General features: G+C 41.4%; 1 protein-coding gene across 2 annotated transcripts in view; it reads left to right on the forward strand.

Annotated features, from left to right (window-relative positions):
* The window catches only part of ATP9B (ATPase phospholipid transporting 9B (putative)), a gene marked incomplete at its 5' end in the record, with an annotated part of 207075 nt that overhangs the window by 74525 nt on the left and 109967 nt on the right, over window positions 1-22583 (forward strand). For both annotated transcript variants that reach the window (XM_079717497.1, XM_079717496.1), the window contains 2 exons: window positions 8471-8551; window positions 16738-16813. In XM_079717497.1, the coding sequence (XP_079573623.1) occupies window positions 8471-8551; window positions 16738-16813 (157 nt within the window). The remainder of the gene's footprint in view (window positions 1-8470; window positions 8552-16737; window positions 16814-22583) is intronic.

The following is a 22583-nucleotide window of genomic DNA, read 5'->3' on the forward strand; positions in this document are numbered from 1 at the left end:
TACCGTTTGCTGAATAGCTCACTGTTTTAGCACAATTTTAAAATTGCCCTGGGAGGTTCCAGTTTTAAACTCTCGCCCTCAGTGTATGAGTGTGCAGGGTTCTCCAAACCTTTGCCGAGTGAGTACGTGTCTCAAACCTATTCCCCCAGCCTGTTTCCTGACTTTTCGCTTTAAAATACCTTTTGCCATATAACTTTGTTTAGGTAAATATTAAAATTAACTTTTGTCTAGGTAAATATTTATACGTTTTCCTTTTTGTTTGTGGATTTTGTGTTGTGCCAGAAGGCTGTTCCCCCACCAGTGTTCATTTCTCATCTTAACCACTGTCAGTGTTTGTCAGCGGGTAGTCTAAAAGTGAGAGGCTGGTCATTAGCACTTACTGTCTTGTAATTATTAAAATATTCCCTGCACGTAGACCCATAGAGAAGAAAGTTCAGTCACGTCACGAAACCTGTGTGGCTGAAAGACAGTTTTATGAGTGAGGTCGGGTCAGTTCTTGTTATTACAGCCTGCAGCCGCCAGAGTTTCCTCCGCCCAGGCCCCTCCTCCCTGCTCTCTCCAGCCTCACTCAGACTCCCAGTGTTTTCTGTTTGCTCTTCCTTCTTGCGCGTGGTGAGATAAAGCTGTGCCGTCGCCTTGTCACTGAAGACACCCAGCTTGCAGTTCTCATGCTACTTGTTAAAATGGTTAGTTTTCATCCTGAGACACTCGTGGAGCCTGTTGACTTTCTAACGTGCTTTGAGCCCGTCGCTGGGCACCCGCTGCTCTTGTGCAGTTGCCTTTTTCCTCCTCTGTGTGCTTTCTCGTTTTTCTAGCGTGCGTCCTCAAGCGGTCTCTCCAGGATTGAAGGGGGCGGAAAGGTCACGAACCCCAAGCGACCGAGGGTTTCTGTTTGCCATCAGGCTTGGAGGCTGCACCTCGAAGTCTGTCCCTTTGCACCTCACTTCCAGCAGTCACAGGTGCTCCGGGGGACACTGGGAAGCAGTTGCACAGACTAATCCTTTGTAGCAGATTTAATTCGCTGAGAGTGTTAGAAAAGAAGTGCATTGTGAAGATACTACCTTAGAATTTTTCTGAAAGAAAAGCCAAACAATGAGTATGTGGTATGGGATGGCATTACCTGGATTCCAGGAGAGTGGGTCAGCTGTGACAGAGGCTAGTGTCGGGGAGGGGCGTGCAGAGGACTGCTAGAAATGTCCACCCCTTGGTCGTGGTGGTGTCGTCGGTGTGTGCTTGTATTCAAATGCAGAAAATTGTACACTTTGCACACATAATTTATTGCTTGTAAATATCTTAAGAAAGTATTTAAAATTCCACTATGATGTTATCTATATTTTTGAATATTCCCTTTGCTGTGATCACAGGAGGTACATTCTATTATATTCAATATTATAAGGATGTTTTCCTCATTTTTATTAGCGACAGATATGTATAAATTGAAAATACTTAGAAGGTTAGAGTATGCAATTCATACAGTGCTACTTTTAAAATTTTATGGTTGATACACTTTGATAGAGAGTGTGTTAAGCATTTGGGTGAAGTAACTGGAAAATGAGAACGTTTTAAGTTTTGATACGATCATAAAACCAAAAGGCAATATATTTTAGAAAAAAGGAAATTTAGCTGAATTTGTGATTCGTCCATCAATTTATTTATTTATTTATAAAATTTATTTATTTGTTTTTGGCTGCCTTGGGTCTCTGTTGCTGCACGCAGGCTTTCTCTAGTTGTGGCGAGCGTGGGCTACTCTTCATCATGGTGCGCTGTCTTCTCATTGCGGTGGCTTCTCTTGTTGCGGAGCACGGGCTCTAGGCGCCCAGGCTTCAGTAGTTGTGGCACGTGGGCCCAGTAGTTGTGGCACACGGGCTCTAGAGCGCAGGCTCAGTAGTTGCGGTGCACGGGCTTAGTTGCTCTGCGGCATGTGGGATCTTCCCGGACCAGGGCTCAAACCCGTGTGCCCTGCATTGGCAGGCGGATTCTTAACCACTGTGCCACCAGGGAAGCCCCATCCATCAATTTAAATTTGTAGCTTCATATAATTTGACATATTAGGTATAGACTTTTTTTCACAGGAAAGAAAGCTCTAATTTCATTATGGACATAGGCAAGGCAATTTGGTTTTTCATCAAATAGCTTACACTGTCCATAACTGTCACTCATTTTGACTTTTCTGTCTCTAATGTGATGGACCTGGGGAGTGTTTGGTGACATTCGCTGTTTGTTGCATCATCAATGGAGCATTGTGTCCACAGTGACACCAAGAATGAATAAACCTGCAGTCCTTAGAGCTCTTTTTAAAGAACTGAGGACGCCACCAAGAATAAGCTCTCTAATTCTGTTGTGTCCAGAGCACCTAATGTGATCAGAGAATTGAAATTTAGTTGGAGCAGTGCTGCTGATCCAGTCCTGTGATGGCAGGTCCGGCTTCTTGCTGTCGCGGACATGGAGACGTGTGGGAATGTGTTTCTGCTCTTGTGATCAGGCAGATTTATTAACAACAGTGATGGCACAGTAATTTTCAATAAATCATGATTCGCTGATGTATTTCAAAAGATCCATATAGCAGTAAACAATACCATTTATATTTAATTAGTTTTATTGAACGAAAGGCAATTTTATTGGTAATGAACCACATGTTATGATTAAGGATGTATTTTAATGACCTTCAAGTAATGCGAACAAATGTTGCCCTTGACCTAGTAGCAGAGGCTTTCCTACATTATTGAAAACTTCAGAATGATTTTTAAATTATCGTGAAAAGCTTCGAATGGCATTCTCATTATTGTGCCATTTTTCAGTCATTTGATGTCTAATGTACTAGATGAAATGCAGTCCTCTGAACGTTCATGTACACGTGGAAATATGGGGGCTGCTGCTAGGCGGTTCTTTATTTCCATGTATCAAGATAGTCTGTTATAGGAGAACTTCATTTTCTGAAAATGACTGTGACGGTGTAGGACTTAAATGATGAGTGATCCTCCAGCTTGCCTCGTCCCAGGAGTCGGTTGGCTGTCTTTTCACAAGTCTAAAATTATTACGCAATGCATTTCTTCTGTGTAAACGAGCCTGGCTTAATTAACTTGAAAATAAATTTTTATTAGTTAACATATAATCTAAGCTGCAGAAGCAGACCCACTGTGGTGAGCTGGTGTGTTCACCCTTCATCCAGTGCAGCGTCTCTGTTCTTCAGAACCTTGAAAACTAACCTGCGCGTGTTGTGCAGCCCCACCTGAAGGCATGTGAGTGAGCTTCCCCGGGCTTGACGAGCTCTCAGAGAACTCTCAGGGCAGGCTTGGGGGGAGCTGTCCCTCTGCCCCACTGGCGTTCTCAGCTGGCAGGTGCTGTCCTCAGCCCCAGGGCTCTGTGTGGCAGTTGCTGTGTAGGCAGCGGCCGCCCTCGCAGCCTGGAGTCACGGCTCCCGTGCTGCGTCTGGAACTCAGTAGTGGCCGTGGTGTTTTCTGCAGAGGATCATTCTGAGGGTGATGTTTGGAGGTTCAGGCATGCGCTCAAAGCTTCCTAAGGCTTTGGGAGCACTGCATTCCATGTGTTAAGCCCCTTTCTGCTCTGAGGTCTAGAGTGATCCATCCCAGATCCAGAGAGACGGTTCTTCTCCCTCACCTAACAGCCCAGAGGTGGGTGGTCCCAGCCGAGCGCGCAGCTCTGTCGTCCGCGGTCAGTGACCTTCAGCCGCGTCCCAGTGTCCGCTCCCCTGCAGCCTGGCCCGCGGGAGCGGAGAGCACGGGGATGGGGCAGCGGCCTCGTCATCCTCCTCCCTCCAGGTGGGCGGCGTGGGGAGGGCTGGCTGTGACCGTGCTGAGGGGAGCCACGCGCCCACGCAGGGTCGGAAGTTCCGTCTTAAAACGGCGATGGGAAGAATGGTGGAGAGTGATCTCTGTCACCATTTCTTCATTTTGTTTTCCGTCGGGTTTCTTTGATTACTTCGTACACTTCTTACTGGGTGGTGTACGCTAACGCTTCTCCGTTGGTTCTCCTGGAGGATTTTACTGCCCTCAGGGCAGGGTGCTCCATTTCGAACTGTTGTTACGATTACCATGTTTTTACGATTACCAGTTTTTTCCCACTTGTTCTCCAAGGAGCTTGAAGCAACATGAAAATCTGTATGTCCCTCACCTACGTTAGAGTAGGAAATAAATGAAATGTAAACTGCCAAGTCGTCTGTATGTCTTCTAGGAAGGAGAGAAGCCATATCCGTTGTGGAGTGTTGCCTGTTCTCTGTTGAAGAATGTTTTCTTGAAGGGATGGAGCTTTCCAGACAGCCCATCAGGCAGGGCTCCGCTGGCAGAGAAGCTCTCCCGGGGAAGAGCCCACAGCCAGCTGCCCCTCCTGAGAGCCGATGGGCGGCCGGGAAGGCAAGACCCGTGTCAGCCGAGCCCTGAGCCTCTGTGAATGCGGGGCGGCAGGAGCGGAGACAATAAAAACGGATCTCGAGGTCGCTGTAAGAGACCTGAGAGGACATTACAGTCCAGACAGGAGCTGTGAGAAAAGATCAAGAGCAAAGTAAGACCTCTGGGTAAGACACGTGATGGCAGAGGTCCGTCGAGTATCAGGACAGGAACGTGGCTCAACAGGGGAAGCAGAGTGGCAGTTCCGTGTCTAGCTTGGTCCTCAGCACTACCTGTCACCCTCCTCTCTGCGTGTTGTTAACTGTCCCGAGGTAAAATTGGCATACGAGAAATTGCCCAGAATTAAACTGTGCACTTCGCTACACCAGTGAAACCATCACCACAGACAAGAGAGGGAACCCCCTGTCACTGCCAGCCTGCCATCCTGTGTGTGTGTGTGGGCAGCTGGGGTTCCTCTTTTCCATAGCAGTGCTTTCCGACTTTTCCACTCTCCTGTAATTTCTGATCCACCCGCCTTTCTCTCATCAGATGATCTTACCTTGCAGAGAAAAAGCATTATATCAAATGGAAATCCCCTCCAGTTCCCACCCTCCCGGCACCTCACCCCCCTACCTGCCGGTACAGCGAAGCGTTGTCCCCTCTCCTGTCTGAAGGGAAGTCTTCCGCCGCCTTCGCCTCACCCTGCTTTCTCGAGACTTCCATCTGCCGGTTACTCCCTACCTTGCCTTCTCCTAGCCTCTCCCTCTGCCGGCCCCTTTCTCTTAGCCCTGAGGGCTTCAGCCAACTCTAGTGTCTAAGGGGTCCCTTCCTCAGTTTTAGGTTACTTGAATATATTTAGAAAGCTGACTTGCTTTGTTCATTGGCTTTTCAGCTATGCTACCTCTTTGCCTTTTTTTACTACTTGCTAGAGATGGCAATATGCATTCAACTAAAAGTGTACTGTGAAAACTTAACGTTGTATCACTTCACATTAAATTAAGAACCTTGTAATTGAATAGATCCATTTACCCCACTCATTTTTGAGGCTAAAGCACATTGCACTTTTTTTGTGTGCATATATATTTGTATGCATTTATATACTTTTTAAATATGCAGTGTATCTACATATATCATAAACTGTTCTGTTTTATCTGTATCTTAAAGAAGTAAAGTGAAAAGACAGGATTTTTGTTTTTCTTTTGATATTAACCATGTTTGTTCCTTACCATGCCTTCCTAAAGACCTGAGTTTCTACTGGATATCATTTCCCTTCAGCCTAAAGAACTTCCGTTAGCATTTCTTGTAGTGTATGTCTGCTAGCAGTGAATTCTCATTTTCATTTATCTGAAAATATCTTAGTTTCACCTGTCCTGTTTTTGTGAAGGATATTTTTGCTGAATATTGAATTCAGGGTCGACCAGTTTTTTCTCCCCACAGCACTTTAAATATTTTGTTCCATTGTGTTCTGCTTTCATTATTTGTGTTGAGAAATTAGTGTTATTTTGCTAGTGTTTGCCTGCATGTAATGTGTCATTTTTCTCTAGGTATTTTTGAGATTTTTCTCTATCTTTGGTCTCTTATTTAGCTGTGACTTTGATTGTTTTAAATTTTACTCATCTGTCTAGGGGTTTGCTGGGCTTCCTGAATCTGCACATTTATGGCTGTCAGCCAGTTTGGCATATTTTCAGTCATTGTTTCTTCAAATACCTTTTCTTCCTCATTCTCTCTGTGTGCTGCTTCCAGGAACCCAACTGCAAACAAATTCCTGCTGTTCTCTCAGGGACGCTGCGGCCATACTCATTTTCAAGATCTCTCTCCTCTGTGTTCTTCAGATTCATCATCTCTTGACCTGTCTTCAAGTTCACAGACTCTGTTCTCCAGTCGGCTGTTAAGCCATCTAATGAATTTATTTAAGATGTATTTTTTTCAATTCTAGAATTTCCAGTTGGTTCTTTTTTTGTATACGTGTTTTCTTTTTCTCTGCTGTGGTTTCCTCTTTGTTTATTGTTCAGGAGAGTATTTTCCTTTAAAAATTTGAGATGTTCTAGTAACTGCTTTGAAATTCTCATCTCTTAATTCTGATGTCTAGTCATCTCAGAGTTAGTCTTCTTTGGTTGGACTCTACTTGAATGTGGATCCTGTGTTCTCATTTCCTCCTATGTCTGGACATTTTGATTGGATCTTCAACATTACTGATGCATTGTAGAGACTCTGGATTCTGTGATGTTCTTCTGAAGAGCATTGGGGTTTTTGTTTGGTTTTGTTTCGACTGGTGGTTAACTGGCTGAAGTCAGACTGCCAGCTCCATCTTCCCTTCTGTGAGGAGCCGCGGAGGTCTTTGTTCCTTTCTTCTGGCTGAGCCGGACTGCTTGAAACCTGCCTGCACGAGTGGCTCGGGCTCAGCATCAGAGCGCACACGGCACTGCGGCCCCCTGAGGCCTCCCGTTCCTCTCGCGCTTCAGCGTCTGTGGTCAGACCTTTGTTCTTCATGTCTGGAAGTCTGTGTTTTCTAAGTGTTAGCAGCCATGAGGCAAAACCAAAACAAAACAGAAAACAGAAACGAAACCTATAAAAATGGCAAGCTGTCTGTGACGGGGGATCCTCCAGACGCCCCCAGTTTTGATGATTCTCTTGGAGGACTCCCAGGGCTCAGCGTGTTGTCCTCCTCGTGGCCATGGGTGGTTACAGTGAGAGGGCTCAGAGCAGTCAGCACAGAGAACAGGCACAGGGCGACATCACAGGAAAGCAGGCAAGAGCTTCCAGACTCCCCTCCCAGGGGGCTCACACAGGACACGCCGAGGTCCCCAACATAATGTGGGAACACGTGGGAAGTAGTTTCTACCAGGGAAGCTCATTAGAGACTCACAGGGCCTTTACTGGGGGCTGGGCCTGGAGGCACCCTCTGCCTGGCACGTACCACATGCCAGACGCACCCCCCATCCCCCGCCCCCCGCAAGAAGGAAAGTGGGTGTTTGGCATGAGCCATGTCGCTTGAATAAGTGGTTTAGGCACACACTCTCTTATCCGGGAAGGCTGGCAGCTCTCCTGGGATCCACATTCCCAGACCCCAGCCAAGGGCCAGCCTTGCAAGCAGGGCTTTCTCGGGTCTGCTGTGTTAAACTTTCTGTACGGCCCACTCGCTTGGCCGGGGCTTATTTGCAGCAAAAGTATACGCAGCCTTGTTATCCTTAGACCTGGCGCAGCTGGGTGAGACCAGCCCGCACTCTTGGTGTCGGCGAGCCCTTTGGGAGGGTTGAAGCGGTGCCCATGCACCGTCGCCGGGAAGCCCGAGCTGTCAGGTGTGCCCAGCGGCCCCTTTGGATTTCAGGCGCCAGCCTCTGGCAGAAGCTCACAGGGCAGTGTGGGTTTCCTCAGCGGGAGGGGAGCCTGCGGACGCTTGTGGGAGGCTCGGGTGATCTTGTCCTCCTCTCTCTGCTCCTCCCCAGGCTCAGGGCTTTGTTCCTTCTGTCATCACAGGATCCTCGTGCACCAGACGGCAATCCTAACTGTCTCTTCAGACATCCCTTCCTCCCCAGGCCTTTCAGCTAGAAGGGTTTTAGGCAAGAAACAAAGTATTTTTTGCAGGAAAATATTTTCCTATAACTTAACCAGGAAGACACACCATGTTCAGGGTTTGGTCAAGAGGAACGCTGAATCCTCAGACTTTTTCAGATGGCTCTCCATAGCTCCCACCCCTTCCATCCTGAGTGTTCATCTTGGGTGTGGCCCAGGACAGGTCACCCCCTTGCTGGGACAGCGCTCTTAGTAATCAGACCACAGCGTTAGATGTGAGTCTCGGGGGGTGGGGCAGCCTTGCAGGCAGCGCAAGGCCCGCGGGGCAGCCCCAGTGCCGCATGTCTTATAAGCGCCGCCGGCTGCTTCTGACACAACCTGCCAAGGGGGCAGCAGTTGTCCATTGGAGTCGGGAGAGTCCACACACCTCTGTTGGCCTTAAAAATTGTTCCTTTGAGTTCTCTTCCATCCTCATCCGTAGCGTTGGCAACAAAACATAAGAAAACAGTCACTGTTGGTAAATAAGATATGTAAAGTATTCATTGGTAATTGGAAAATTTCCAAGTAATTTTGTTTAATTATTATGTAATTAATTCAGATATTCTGTTTTCCAGGACCTTTTTTCTATCAATGCTTATGTTTATGCTCAGAAGCCACAACTGGATATTCATAGTTTTGAAGGCACATTTACCAGGGTAAGTTAAGTCTTTTGTTAAACACAAATATATTCATTGTGTGAGTTAAAAGTAGCAAACCTTTATTTTGAAAAAAGTAATTAAATCAAGAATCAATTCAAACAAGTTCTGAACTAAAAAGTGAAGACCTAGAGAATGTTTCAAGTTTTTAAATTTTCCTATAGCAAATATTTCTTTGAGGTACATTCAGTACAGTTTTTCTATTTTTAGCATATTTACTCTTTTTTAAAAAAATTTTATTTATTTATTTTTGGCTGCGTTGGGTCTTTGTTGCTGTGCATGGGCTTTCTCTAGTTGCAGTGAGCAGGGATTGCTCTTCGTTGCGCTGCGGCGGCTTCTCTTGTTTCAGAGTGTGAGCTCTAGGAGCGTGGGCTTCAGTAGTTGTGGCACGCAGGCTCAGTAGTTGTCGCTCGCGGGCTCTAGAGCGCAGGCTCAGTAGCTGTGGCCCACGGGCTTAGTTGCTCCACGGCATGTGGGATCTTCCCGGACAAGGGACCAAACCCATGTCCCCTGCACTGGCAGGAGGATTCTTAACCACTGTGCCACCAGGGAAGTCCCAGCATATTTACTCTTGATAAGATCCTTCTCCCTTAAAATATTAGGAGTCAGTAAAATGAAGTAATTCAGCTATTTCAGTTTTGATTTTGGATAATGGTTAATACATTATGATATCCACATCATTTCTTGATTTTTATTAACTGGTTGGATGGATATCTGTATGTGCACATCCATTTCCTTATATACATATGTGTGTTTCATTCTACATTCTCTTCATTATTATGGCGTTTTGGTATAGCCACCTACTTCTCTCTTTTTAGAGTTGATACTTTGTTCTGTAAAACCATTAAAGTCAAAGGGAAAACTCAGTATTCCTGGATTAACTGTTTCTGAGTTAGGCAGCTTTTATCTCTTTACCTTGAATGGCTACCCTGGTTGTAAGCACAGGGTGGTTCCCTGCCGGACAGTTTCCTGTGGAAGAAACAGGGAAGGGTGCTGGGGCGCTGCGGCCAAGGACTTGGATAAGCTCACGTGTTGTGAAGACTGTAATGATGGTGTGTGAGCCACTGGGCAAGAGCTTGATTTGATTCCGGACACATTTGGAAATTTATAAATATATTATCACCATTAGTATAAAACGATATAGAAATAAAAAGGTTAAGGGTATTAAAACTGTCATAGCCTTACCATCCTAACATAAACAGTCACATTATCCTTTTGACCCTTCCCCTTCAAAGTGTGTCCCATGTGCGTACATACTGGCATAATATAAGCCTCATTTTTTTCACCGCTTAAGATATATATTTCCTTAGTATTTTCCATATTGATGCAGCCATATAATTATCAATAGATATTTTTAAGCTAAAACTACTAAATACAGCAAGTGTAACATATTTTACTTGACAAACTGTAACTCCTAAGGGACTTTGAAATGAAGGCAGAAGTGTGTGTGTGTCTGCAGAAACAGAGAATGGCCGTGTGCTGGCTTCAGAGTATGGAGGAGACAAACCCCTTTAATCAAGGGCTGTCTGTGGAGCTCCAGCATTTCAAGACCCAGTTTAAGTACCATCATTTGGAAGGCTTCCTTGTATTCCCTTTTCTTTGATATCATTGCACTTCTGCCTGCCTTTATATTTGCCCTCGGGGCTCTATTTTGTCATTGTTATGTGCTCGTTTAGCTCTCACATGAAACCAGAAACTACTTAGGTGAATGGCTGTCTTACTTCTTTTCTTAGCTGCAGTTTCTAATACAGGGCTTGGTGTATATTCAGATACCAAATACACATCTGAATGAATTGAAGAATTCTCCTATTTACAGATGATATAACTACGGCACAGTTAAAAGAAACACCAGTTTATAATCCTAAAGTGAATTGTTTCTTGAGGAATAGCACCCCACCTGTGTGGACAGGTAGGGTTGCTTCTGTGTTTTAGCTCTTGTGAATAATGCTGCTATGAATATGGGAATACAGATATATCTTTGAGACCCTCCTTTTAGTTTTTTCAAGTATATACCCAGAAGTGGAATTTCTGGATCACATGATAATTCTATTTTCAATTTTTGTGGAACTGCCAAAAGTAGTTCCACAGCAGTTATACTATTTTACATTCTCACCAGCAGTGAACAGAGGGTCCAGTTTCTCCACATCCTCACCAGAACTTCTTGTTTTCTGATTTTCTGATAGTAGCCATGTTATTGGGTTTGAGAAGTTACCTCATTTTGGTTTTGATTTGCACTTTACTAGTGATTAACAATGTTTAGCATCTTTTTATGTTCTTTATGGCCATTTGTGTACCTTCTTTGGAGGAATGTCTATTCAAGTCCTTGGCCCATTTTCAAATTGGATTGTTTGGGTTTTTTTGTTGAGTTTTAGGAGTTCTCCATATATTCTGGATATTAATTCCTTCTCAGGGACTTGATTTGTACGTATTTTCTTCCATTCTGTGAGTTGCCTTTTACTCTGTTGATAGTGCCTTTGAAGCACAAAATTTGTTGATCTTCATGAAGTCCAGTTTGTTTATTTTTTCCATTGTTACTTGTAACTTTGCTGTCATATCCAAAAAATCATTGCAAAACCTAATATCATGAAGCTTTTGTTCTATGTTTTCTTCTAAGTGTTTTATTATTGTAAGTCTTGCATTTAGATCTTTGATCCCTTTTGAGTTATTTTTGTATATATTGTTAGGGAAGGGTAACTTCATCCTTTGCATATGGATATCCAGTTTTGTCAGCATCGTTTGTTGAAAAGATTGTCCTTTCCCCATTGGGAGGTCTTGGCACTGTTGTCAAAACATTTAACCTTATATGCAAGGGTTTTTTCCTGGGTTCTCCACTTTATCCCATTGGTCTATATGTCTGCCTTTAGGCAGCACTATACTGTTTTGATTACTGTAACTTTGTATTACATTTTCAAATCAGGAAGTATCAGCCCTCCAGTTTAGTTTTTCTTTTTCGAGATTGTTTTGAATATTTCAGGTCCCTTGATTTTTCATATGAATCTTAGAATGGATTTTTCTATTCCTGAAAAAAATGTCATTGGGATTTTAAGGGATTGCATTGAATCTGTAAATCACTGTGGGTAATACTGACATATTAACAATATTCAGTCTTCCAATCCATGAACATGTGATGTGTTTCCATTTATTTATGTCTTTTTTACTTTCTTTTGGAAATATTTTGTAGTTTTTATTGTACAAATCTTTCACTTCCTTGGTTAAATTAATTCCTAAATATTTTATTGTTTTTGATGCTATTATAAGTGGAATTGTTTTTGTAATTTCTTTTTCAGATCATTCATATATAGAAAAGCAACTGATTTTTGCATGATGAGTTTGTATTCTGCTACTTTGCTGAATTCATTTATTAGATCCAACCATTTTTTTGTGAACTCTTTAGGATTTTCTACATATACGATCATAACATCTGCAAACAGAGATAATTTTGCATCTTCCTTTCCAAATTGTGCCTCTTATTTCTCTTTCCTGTACAACTGCTCTGGCTAGAACTTCCAGTATTATATAGTATGTTCAATAGTTGTGGTGAAAGCAGACATTCTGATCTTAGAGGAAAAGGTTTTAGTATTTCACCATTTGGTATCGTGTACACAGTGGGTTTTTCATATATGGCTTTTATTATGTGGAGCTAGTTAGTTCCCTTCTATTCCTAGTGTGTTGAATGTTTTTTATCATAAAAGGGTGTTGAATTTTGGCAAATGCATTTTCTGCATCAATTGAGATGATCGTATGGGGATTTTCTCCTCATTCTGTTAATGTGATGTATTTTGTTGATTGATATATATGTTGAACCATCGTTGCATTTCAGGAATAAATCTCACTTGGTCACAGAGTTTAATCCTTTTAATATGCTGCTGAATTTGGTTTTTTAGTATTTTGTACAGGATTTTTGCATCATTGTTCATAGAAGATATTGGTCTGTAGTTTACTTTTCTAGTAGTCTCTTAGTCTGGCTTTGATATGAGGGTTGTGCTGGTCTCACAGAGTGAGTTAAGTAGTGTCCTTCCTCTTCAATTTTTTTGAATAGTTTGAGAAAGATTAATATTAATTCTTTAGATTTTTGGTAGATTTCACCAGTGAAGTCATCAGATCTAGGGCTTTTCTTTGTCAGGAGATTTTTTAGTATTGATTTAATCTCTACGAGGTATAGGTCTGTTTAGTTTTTTTATTTCTCCATGATTAGTCTTGGTAGATTTTGTGTTTTTTAGGAATTTGTCCATGTCACCTAGGTTATCCTGTTTGTTGGCGTATGGTTGTTCATAATACTCTCTTATAATCCTTTTTATTTTTTTAGAATCATAGTAATAATATCCCTACTTCCATTTCAGATTTTAGTAATTTGAGTCTTACTTTTTTTCTTAGTCCATCTAACCAAAGGTTTTTCAATTTTGTTGATCTTTTTGAAGAAGTAACTTTCATATTTATTAATTTTTCCTGTTCTTTATTTTGTTTATCTCTGCTCTGTTCTTTATTTTTACCTTCCTTCTGCTAACTTTGGGTTTAGTTTGTTCTTCTTTTTCTAGTTCCTTAAGTTCTAAAGTTAGGTTGTTGATTTGAGATCTTTCCTGTTTTGGAAATTAAACAATTATAATTTGTTATAAATTATATAACTGTATAAGCTATAAATTTCCCCCTTAGCACCACTTATGCTGCATCCCATGGGTTTTTATAAATTATATTTTCCTTGTCATTTGTCTCTAAGTATTTTCTAATTTCCCTTTTCATTTTAATTCATTGTTTTTTTTAACATCTTTATTGGAGTATAATTGCTTTACAATGGTGTGTTAGTTTCTGCTGTATAACAGAGTGAATCAGCTATACATATACATATATCCCCAGATCTCCTCTCTCTTGCATCTCCCTTCCACCCTCCCTATCCCACCCCTCTAGGTGGTCACAAAGCACCGAGCTGATCTCCCTGTGCTATGTGGCTGTTTCCCACTAGCTATCTATTTTACATTTGGTAGTATATATAAGTCCATGCCACTCTCTCACTTCGTCCCAGTTTACCCTTCCCCCTCCCTAATACATTGTTTTTTAAAAAGAATGTTGTTTGATTTCTACAATTTTGTGAATTTTGTTATTAATTTCTAACTACATCTTGTCATGGTTGGAGTAGATATAGATACTTTGTATGATATCTATTTTTTAAAATCTATTGAGACTTAACTTGTGGCCTAACATAAGGTGTATCTTAGAAAGTACCCCATATGCACTTGAGAACAATGTGTATGCTGTTGTTGTGTGGAGTATTCTATGTATGTCTGTTGTCTGTAGATCTAGTTGGCTTATTGTGTTAAGTTCTCTATTTCCTTACTTCAGCCTGGTTGTTCTACCCATAACTGTGAGTGGGATATAAAAGTCTTCAACTATTTCTCCCTTCAGTGCTATCAATTGTTGATATATTATCTTTCATTAGGAGCATAATAGTGTATAATTATCATATCTTTTTGCCTTATTGAACATTTAATTAATACATAATGTCTCTTGTGATCCTTTTGATTTAAACATCTGTTTTTTCTGACATTAGTATAGCCACCCCTGCTCTCTTTTGCTCACTATTTGCAGGGAATGTCTTTTCCCATACTTTAACTTTCAACTTCTTTGTGCCTTTGGATCTAAAGTGAGTCTCTTGTAGATAGCATATAGTTGGATCATTTGTTTTTATCCATTCTGCCAATATCTGTCTTGTGATTGGTGAGTTTACTCCATTTATATTTGAAGTAATTAGTGATAAGGAGCAGTTTACTTCTGTCATTGTACTATTTGTTTTCTATATGGCCTATAGTTTTATTGTCTCTCATTTCCTGCATTACTGTCTTGAGTTGTGTTTCATTGATTTTTCTTTATAGTGAAATGTTTAAATTTCTTTCTCATTTCCTTTTGAGTATATTCTGTAGCTGTTTTCTTTTTGGTTACCGTGGGGATTACATTTAACACCCTGAAGTTATAACACTCTAATTTGAATTTACACCAAGTTAAGTTCAATAACATATTAAACCTCTGCTCCTTTACAGCTCTTTCCTCACCTCTTGCAGTTGTAGTTGTCACAAAATGATATCTTTATATATTGTGTCCTAAAAATATAAACTAATAATTCTTTTAAATGCATGAGTGTCTTAACTTATGTAGAAATAAGATTTGGAGTTACAAACCCAAGTTAGAATAATACTAGCTTTCAGAATAATAACTTGCTTTTTTTCTCTAAATATATTAGTCTCTTAAATCATGTAGAGAAGAAAGAGTACAGTTACAAACCATTGTTACAATAATATTTACTTTTATAATTATTCATCTTCATTGAGATCTTTAATTCTCCATGTGGTTTTGAAGACTGTCTAGTGTCCTTTTATTTCAGTCTTCAGGACTCCCTTGAGCAGCACTTCTTGCAGGGAAGGTCCAGTGGTCACCAGCTCCCCTCAGCTTCTCCCCCACTCCCCAATTTGGCTCAGCATGAATTTTTTTAAAAATTGTTATTGGAGTATAGTTGATTTACAGTGTTCCTCAGCTTTTGTTTATCTGGGAATGTCTTGATTTTTCCCTCACTTTTGAAGGACACTTTTGCTGGATATAGGATTCTTGGTTGACAGTTCTTTTTCTTTTAGCACTTTGTCGATACCAGTGCACTGCCTTCTGGCCTTGATAGTTTCCGATGAGAAATCTGCTAATCATTTTATTGAGGATCGCTTGTATGTGATGATTCACTTCTTTCTTGCTATTTAAGATTCTCTCTTTGTCCTTGTCTTTTGAAAGTTTGATTATAATGTGTCTTGGTGTGGGTCTCTTTCAATTCTTACATGGATTTGATTGAGCTTCTTGAATACTTACATTCATGTCTTTCATTAACTTTGGGGGATTTCAGCCATTATTTCTTCAAATAGTCTCTCTGCCCCTTTATTTCTCTCTCTTCTTCTTCTGGGATTTCCACAATGAGTATTTTTCGTTTTTTTGTTTCCTGCAGATCCCTTAGGCCCTTTCAACTTTCTTCAGTCTTTCTTTCTCTTTCTCAGCCTCAGTAATTTCCATTGTCCTACCTTCAGGTTCACTAATTTTTTCTTCTGTCTGCCCAAAACTGCCTTGAATCCCTTTAGTGAATTTTTCATTTTGCTCATTGTACTTTTCAGCTCTTGAATTTCTTTTGGTTTCTGTTTGGGTTTTCTATTTCTTCATTCACATTTCCGCTTTGTTCATACATTGTTTTCTTGACTCTCTCCACATCTTTATGTCTTTGAACATCTTTAATATTTTTCTTTTAAAATCTTTGTCTAGTATAACTGCCATCAGATCTTTTTCAGGGATAGTTTCTATTGATTTATATTTTTCCTTTGAATGGACCATACCGTTCTGTTGGGTTTTATGCCTTGTTATTTTTTTTATTTTTTTGATTGTGGTAGGCTCTCTCTCTGCTGAGGATCAGCCTGAGGTATAAACTTAATGTTTTCTTATGTCTTTTCTGAGCCTTTCCTTGGGCATGTGCCATCATTTTCTGTTTTTTCGTGTATATGCAGTTGTTTTTGAATGTCCTAGTCTTTAATATCTGTCTTCCAAAAGGGGAAAAAGAGAAAAACAAAGGGGGATAAACGGGGCACTCGCCCTTGAAATCCACTTGGTGGGGGAAGGGTTTGCAACAAGGGGGGAGGTGTGACAACAATGGCCACCTGCCTTTTTGGCTGCATCTCTGCCATCTTAAGCAGCATCAGAGCACAGGTTCCTGATATTGGAGGACAAGGTCCTTTAGATCTACCCTGGCTGGCTTGTGCAAGCTGCTCTAGAAACACGTGTATGGCCTCCTGCCATGTGGCTGAGGGTGGGACGGGTAGGTGCTACATGCTAAGACCTGAAAGTCACCACAATTGACTGCAGTAACCATCCAGTGCTTCCCCTGGAACTTGTAAGCCTTCACCAGCTCTGGATTCCAAATTAGTTACATCAGACAGATTCTGTCCCCGCAGTTGTGGTCCAGGTTGGGGGCCATTCCTGGTGCTTCTTGCTCCGCCATCATCCCAGAATCCTCTGTGTAAATTCCTGTCTTTTACCCCTATTTTTCACTGCCTTTTCACTGATTGTTAGCTGGATCCAGCTGGTGGACTTGTTTTAACACAATGGATATCTGAAGTATGAGTAATAAAAAAGTTGCTAATTTGCTTTTTTCTTACTTTTCTCTCCTTGAACAGGATGATAGTGATCCACCCATTCATGAAAGCCTCAGCATAGAAAATACCTTGTGGGCAAGCACTGTTGTTGCATCAGGTGAGAAATAAGCTCAATTTTTAACATGAATTCTCACATATAGGAGATGCTTTGTGTTTTTAAGCGACCCCAAACAAATGTTTGTCAAAGTGCTTTGCACCACAGAGACCTTATTAAACATATACTCCCGTTCAGTGGGTGTGGACCAGGCCTGAGAGTCTGCATCTCAGACAAGCCCAGGGTGAGGCTTGTGCTGTTGCTCGTCACACTTGGAGGAGCTGGGCTGAAGCAGCTAAGGAGGGTGCACCCTTGTGTTGCAAGGCAGGGGCCATTTTGCTAGTTTTGACATCTGTTTCATGACAGATTTGTCAGTGTGCCTTAAAGACAGGTGGCACAGCAGAACCGGGGAAGCAGACAGTGACTTCAGAGGGCTCTGACCACTTCTCATTCATCTAACGGCTGAGGAGGTTGGTGTGGTTGCTTGTCTGTGGGGGAGAGAAGTATTAGATGAGACAGGGACCTTAGGAGGTAGATTGGGTTGGGCCTTTAGCAGCCACGATGAAGGTTCTTTTAAGTAAAATTGGAGTATGTTGGAATATTTCTAGTGGTTGAACAGAGAGGCCACTTAGATATACATTTTGTAAAGTAAATTTCTCTGAGAGGCGTTGAAAATCTAAGTGATTATCACCTTTTCAGAAAGTGGTTGACCTTGTGGATGGTACCAGGAGGTAGCAGCAGGGAGCGTTACGGGTACTGGTGGGTAGGATGCGGGGAAGCACCCAAGGGAGGAATGTCTGTCTCGGCACCTGTCACCAGTGCTGGCAGTGCTCCCCTCAGAGCACAGTCCTCCTTCTGGGGTTGTGTATGGATCTCCGCTCCAGACCTGGCGCTGGGATACAGTGTGGGACAGCTTATGGTGAGAAAGAAATGAAGAAAATGAGCCCAGGGGAGTTCCCTGGTGGCCTAGTGGTTAGGACTGGATCCTTTCACTGCCAGGGCCCAGGTTCATCCCCTGGTTGGGGAACTAAGGTTCTGTAAGCCACGTGGTGCAGCCAAAAAGAAAAAGAAAAAGAGAGAACTCATTTCAGCTATGCTACGTATCTCAGAAAAGTGCAGGGTGCTTGAAAACAAAGAAGTGAAAACCTTACCTGGTCAGGGTCTGGAAGAGGCTTTCCTGAAGAAGAAACACGTGAACTAGATTTTAAACCACACAGATGTGCCTGGGTGAGGTGGACCCTGGGGATATGTGGCAGCACTGACTTCTCAGCACTGACTGTGTGCAGAGGCCTCGTGCTGAGGGGCGCAGCAGGCTGAAGACAGGGTTCCGAGGGCCGTGTGCCTGGCACATGGAGCAGGAGGGGCTCAGATCCACGCGGGGCACTTCTGCGTTTGTGCTAAGATGGGGCGTGGCTACGCAGAAGGGTCAGGCAGCTCCTAGACGGGAGCACAGGTCCCCTGTAGAGGACAGGGAATGAACAGAGTTTGTTTGTTTATTTATTTATTTATTTGAATTTTTGAATTTTATTTTATTTATTTTTTATACAGCAGGTTCTTATAAGTTATCTATTTCATACATATTAGTGTGTCTATGTCAATCCCAATCTCCCAATTCGTCCCACTACCGTCCCCCCCGCCACTTCCCCCCTTGGTGTCCATACATTTGTTCTCTACCTCTGTATCTCTATTTCTGCCCTGCACACCGGTTCATCTGTACCATTTTTCTAGGTTCCACATGTATGCGTTAATATACGATATTTGTTTTTCTCTTTCTGACTTACTTCACTCTGTATGACAGTCTCTAGATCCATCGACATCTCTACAAATGACCCAATTTCGTTCCTTTTTATGGCTGAGTAATATTCCATTATATATATGTACCACACCTTTATCCATTCATCTGTCAGTGAGCATTTAGGTTGCTTCCATGACCTGGCTATTGTAAACAGTGCTGCAGTGAACATTGGGCTGCCTGTGTCTTTTTGATTTACGGTTTTCTTTGGGTAATATGCCCAGTAGTGGCATTGCTGGGTCATATGATAATTCTATTTTTAGTTTTTTAAGGAACCTCCATACTGTTCTCCATAGTGGCTGTATCAGTTTACATTCCCACCAACAGTGTGAGAGGATTCCCTTTTCTCCACACCCTCTCCAGCATTTGTTGTTTGTAGATTTTTCTGATGATGCCCATTCTAACTGGTGTGAGGTGATACCTCACTGTAGTTTTGATGTGCATTTCTCTGCTAATTAGTGATGTTGAGCAGCTTTTCATGTACGTCTTGGCCATCTGTATGTCTTCTTTGGAGAAATGTCTATTTAAGTCTTCTGCCCATTTTTTTATTGGGTTGTTTGTTTTTTTAAGGTTGAGCTGCATGAGCTGTTTATATATTTTGGAGATTAATCCTTTGTCTGTTGATTAGTTTGCAAATATTTTCTCCCATTCTGAGAGTTCTCTTTTCATCTTGTTTGTAGTTTCCTTTCCTTTGCAAAAGATCTTAAGTTTCATTAGGTCCCATTTGTTTATTTTTGTTTTTATTTCCATTTCTCTAGGAGGTGGATCAAAAATGATCTTGCTGTGATTTATGTCAAAGAGTGTTCTTCCTATATTTTCCTCTAAGAGTTTTATAGTGTCTGGCCTTACCTTTAGGTCTCTAATCCATTTTGAGTTTATTTTTCTGTATAGTGTTAGGAGTATTCTAATTTCATTCTTTTCCATGTAGCTGTCCAGTTTTCCCAGCACCACTTATTGAAGAGACTGTCTTTTCTCCATTGTATATTCTTGCCTCCTTTGTCATAGATTAGTTGACCGTAGGTGCGTAGGTTTATCTCTGGGCTTTCTGTCCTGTTCAATTGATCTACATTTCTGTTTTTGTGCCAGTACCATATTGTCTTGATTACTGTAGGTTTGTAGTATAGTCTGAAGCCAGGGAGTCTGATTCCTCCAGCTCCGTTTTTTTCCCCTCAAGACTGCTTTGGCTATTCGGGGTCTTTTGTGTCTCCATACAAATTTTAAGGTTTTTTTGTTCTAGTTCTGTAAAAAAATGCCACTGGTAATTTGATAGGGATTGCATTGAATCTGTAGATTGCTTTGGGTAGTAGAGTCATTTTCACAATATTGATTCTTCCAATCCAAGAACATGGTATATCTGTTTGTGTCATCTTTCATTTCTTTCATCAGTGTCTTATAGTTTCTGAGTACAGGTCTTTTACCTCCTTAGGTAGGTTTATTCCTAGATATTTTATTATTTTTGTTGCAATGGTGAATAGGATCGTTTCCTTTATTTCTCTTTGTGATCTTTCGTTGCTAGTATATAAGAATGCAAGAGATTTCTGTGCATTAATTTTGTATCCTGCAATGTTACCAAATTCATTGATTAGCTCTAGTAGTTTTCTGGTGGCATCTTTAGGATTCTCTATGTATAGTATCATGTCATCTGCAAACAGTGATAGTTTTACTTTTTCTTTTCCAATTTGTATTCCTTTTATTTCTTTTTCTTCTCTGATTGCTGTGGTTAGGACTTCCAAAACTATGTTGAATAACAGTGGTAAGAGTGGACATCTTGTCTTGTTCCTGATCTTAGAGGGAATGCTTTCAGTTTTTCACCATTGAGAATGATGTTTGCTGTGGGTTTGTTCTATATGGTCTTTATTATGTTGAGGTAGGTTCCCTCTATGCCCACTTTCTGGAGAGTTTTTATCATAAATGGGTGTTGAATTTTGTCAAAAGCTTTCTCTGCATCTGTTGAGATGATCATATGGTTTTGCTTCTTCAATATGTTAATATGGTGTATCACATTGATTGATTTGCGTATATTGAAGAATCCTTGCATCCCTGGGATAAATCCCACTTGATCATGGTGTATGATTCTTTTTTTTTTTTTTTTTTTGCGGTGCGCGGGCCTCTCACTGCTGTGGCCTCTCCCGTTGCTGAGCACAGGCTCCGGACACGCAGGCCCAGCGGCCATCGCTCACGGGCCCAGCTGCTCCGCGGCATGTGGGATCCTCCCGGACCGGGACACGAACCCATGTCCCCTGCATCAGCAGGTGGACTCTCAACCACTGCGCCACCAGGGAAGCCCTGTATGATCCTTTTAATGTGTTGTTGCATTCTGTTTGCTAGTATTTTGTTGAGGATTTTTGCATCTATATTCATCAGTGATTTTGGTGTGTAATTTTCTTTTTTTGTAACATCTTTGTCTGGTTTTGGTATGAGGGTGATGGTGGCCTCATAGAATGAGTTTGGGATTGTTCCTTCCTCTGCAATTTTGTGGAAGAATTTGAGAAGGATGGGTGTTAGCTCTTCTCTAAATGTTTGATAGAATTCACCTGTCAAGCCATCTGGTCTTGGACTTTTGTTTGTTGGGAGATTTTAAATCACGGTTTCAATTTCATTCCTTGTGATTGGTCTGTTCATATTTTCTATTTCTTCTTGGTTCAGTCTTGGAAGGGTATACCTTTCTAAGAATTTGTCCATTTCTTCCAGATTATCCATTTTATTGGCACAGAGTTGCTTGTAGTACTCTCTTATGATGCTTTGTATTTCCGTGGTGTCCATTGTAACTTCTCCTTTTCCATTTCTAATTTTATTTTATTTTTTTTTAATTAATTAATTTATTTATTTTTGGCTGTGTTGGGTCTTCGTTTCTATGCGAGGGCTTTCTCTAGTTGCAGCAAGTGGGGGCCACTCTTCGTCGCGGTGTGCGGGCCTCTCACTATCGCAGCCTCTCTTGTTGCGGAGCACAGGCTCCAGACGCACAGGCTCAGCAGTTGTGGCTCATGGGCCTAGTTCCTCCGCGGCATGTGGGATCCTCCCAGACCAGGGCTTGAACCCATGTCCTCTGCATTGGCAGGCAGACTCTCAACCACTGCGCCACCAGCAAAGCCCCTCTAATTTTATTGATTTGAGTCCTCTCTTTTTCTTGATGAGTCTGGCTAAAGGTTTATCAATTTTGTTTATCTTCTTAAAGAACCAGCTTTTAGTTTTATTGATGTTTGCTATTGTTTTCTTTGTTTCTATTTCATTTATTTCTGCTCTGATATTTATGATTTCTTTCCTTCTAGTAACTTTGGGTTTTGTTTGTTCTTTCTCTAGTTCCTTTAGTTGTAAGTTTAGATTGTTTATTTGAGATTTTTCTTGTTTCTTGAGATAGGCTTGTATTGCTATAAACTTCCCTCTTAGAACTGCTTTTGCTGCATCCCATAGGTTTTGGATTGTCGTATTTTCATTGTCATTTGTCTCTAGGTATTTTTTGATTTCCTCTTTGATTTCTTCAGTGATCTTTTCATTATTTAGTAATGTTTTGTTTAGCCTCCATGTGTTTGTGTTTTTTACGTTTCTTTCCCTGTAATTTATTTCTAATCTCATAGCGTTGTGGTAGGAAAAGATGCTTGATATGATTTCAGTTTTCTTAAATTTACCGAGGCTTGATTTGTGACCCAAGATGTGATCTATCCTAGAGAGTGTTCCGTGTGCACTTGAGAAAAAAATGTGATCTGCTGTTTTTGGATGGAATGTCCTTTAAATATCAATCAAATCTATCTGGTCTACTGTGTCATTTAAAGCTTGTGTTTCCTTATTCATTTTCTGGCTGGATGATCTGTCCATTGGTGTTACTGAGCTGTTAAAGTTCCCCACTATTATTGTGTTACTGTCGATTTCCTCTCTTATAGCTGTTAGCAGTTGCCTTATGTATTGAGGTGCTCCTATGTTGGGTACATATATATTTATGATTGTTATATCTTCTTCTTGGATTGATCCCTTGATCATTATGTAGTGTCCTTCCTTGTCTCTTGTAACATTCTTTATTTTAAAGTCTTCTTGATCTGATATGAG

This window comes from Hyperoodon ampullatus (assembly GCF_949752795.1).
Source record: "Hyperoodon ampullatus genome assembly, chromosome: 13".
Taxonomy (NCBI): Eukaryota; Metazoa; Chordata; class Mammalia; order Artiodactyla; family Ziphiidae; genus Hyperoodon; species Hyperoodon ampullatus.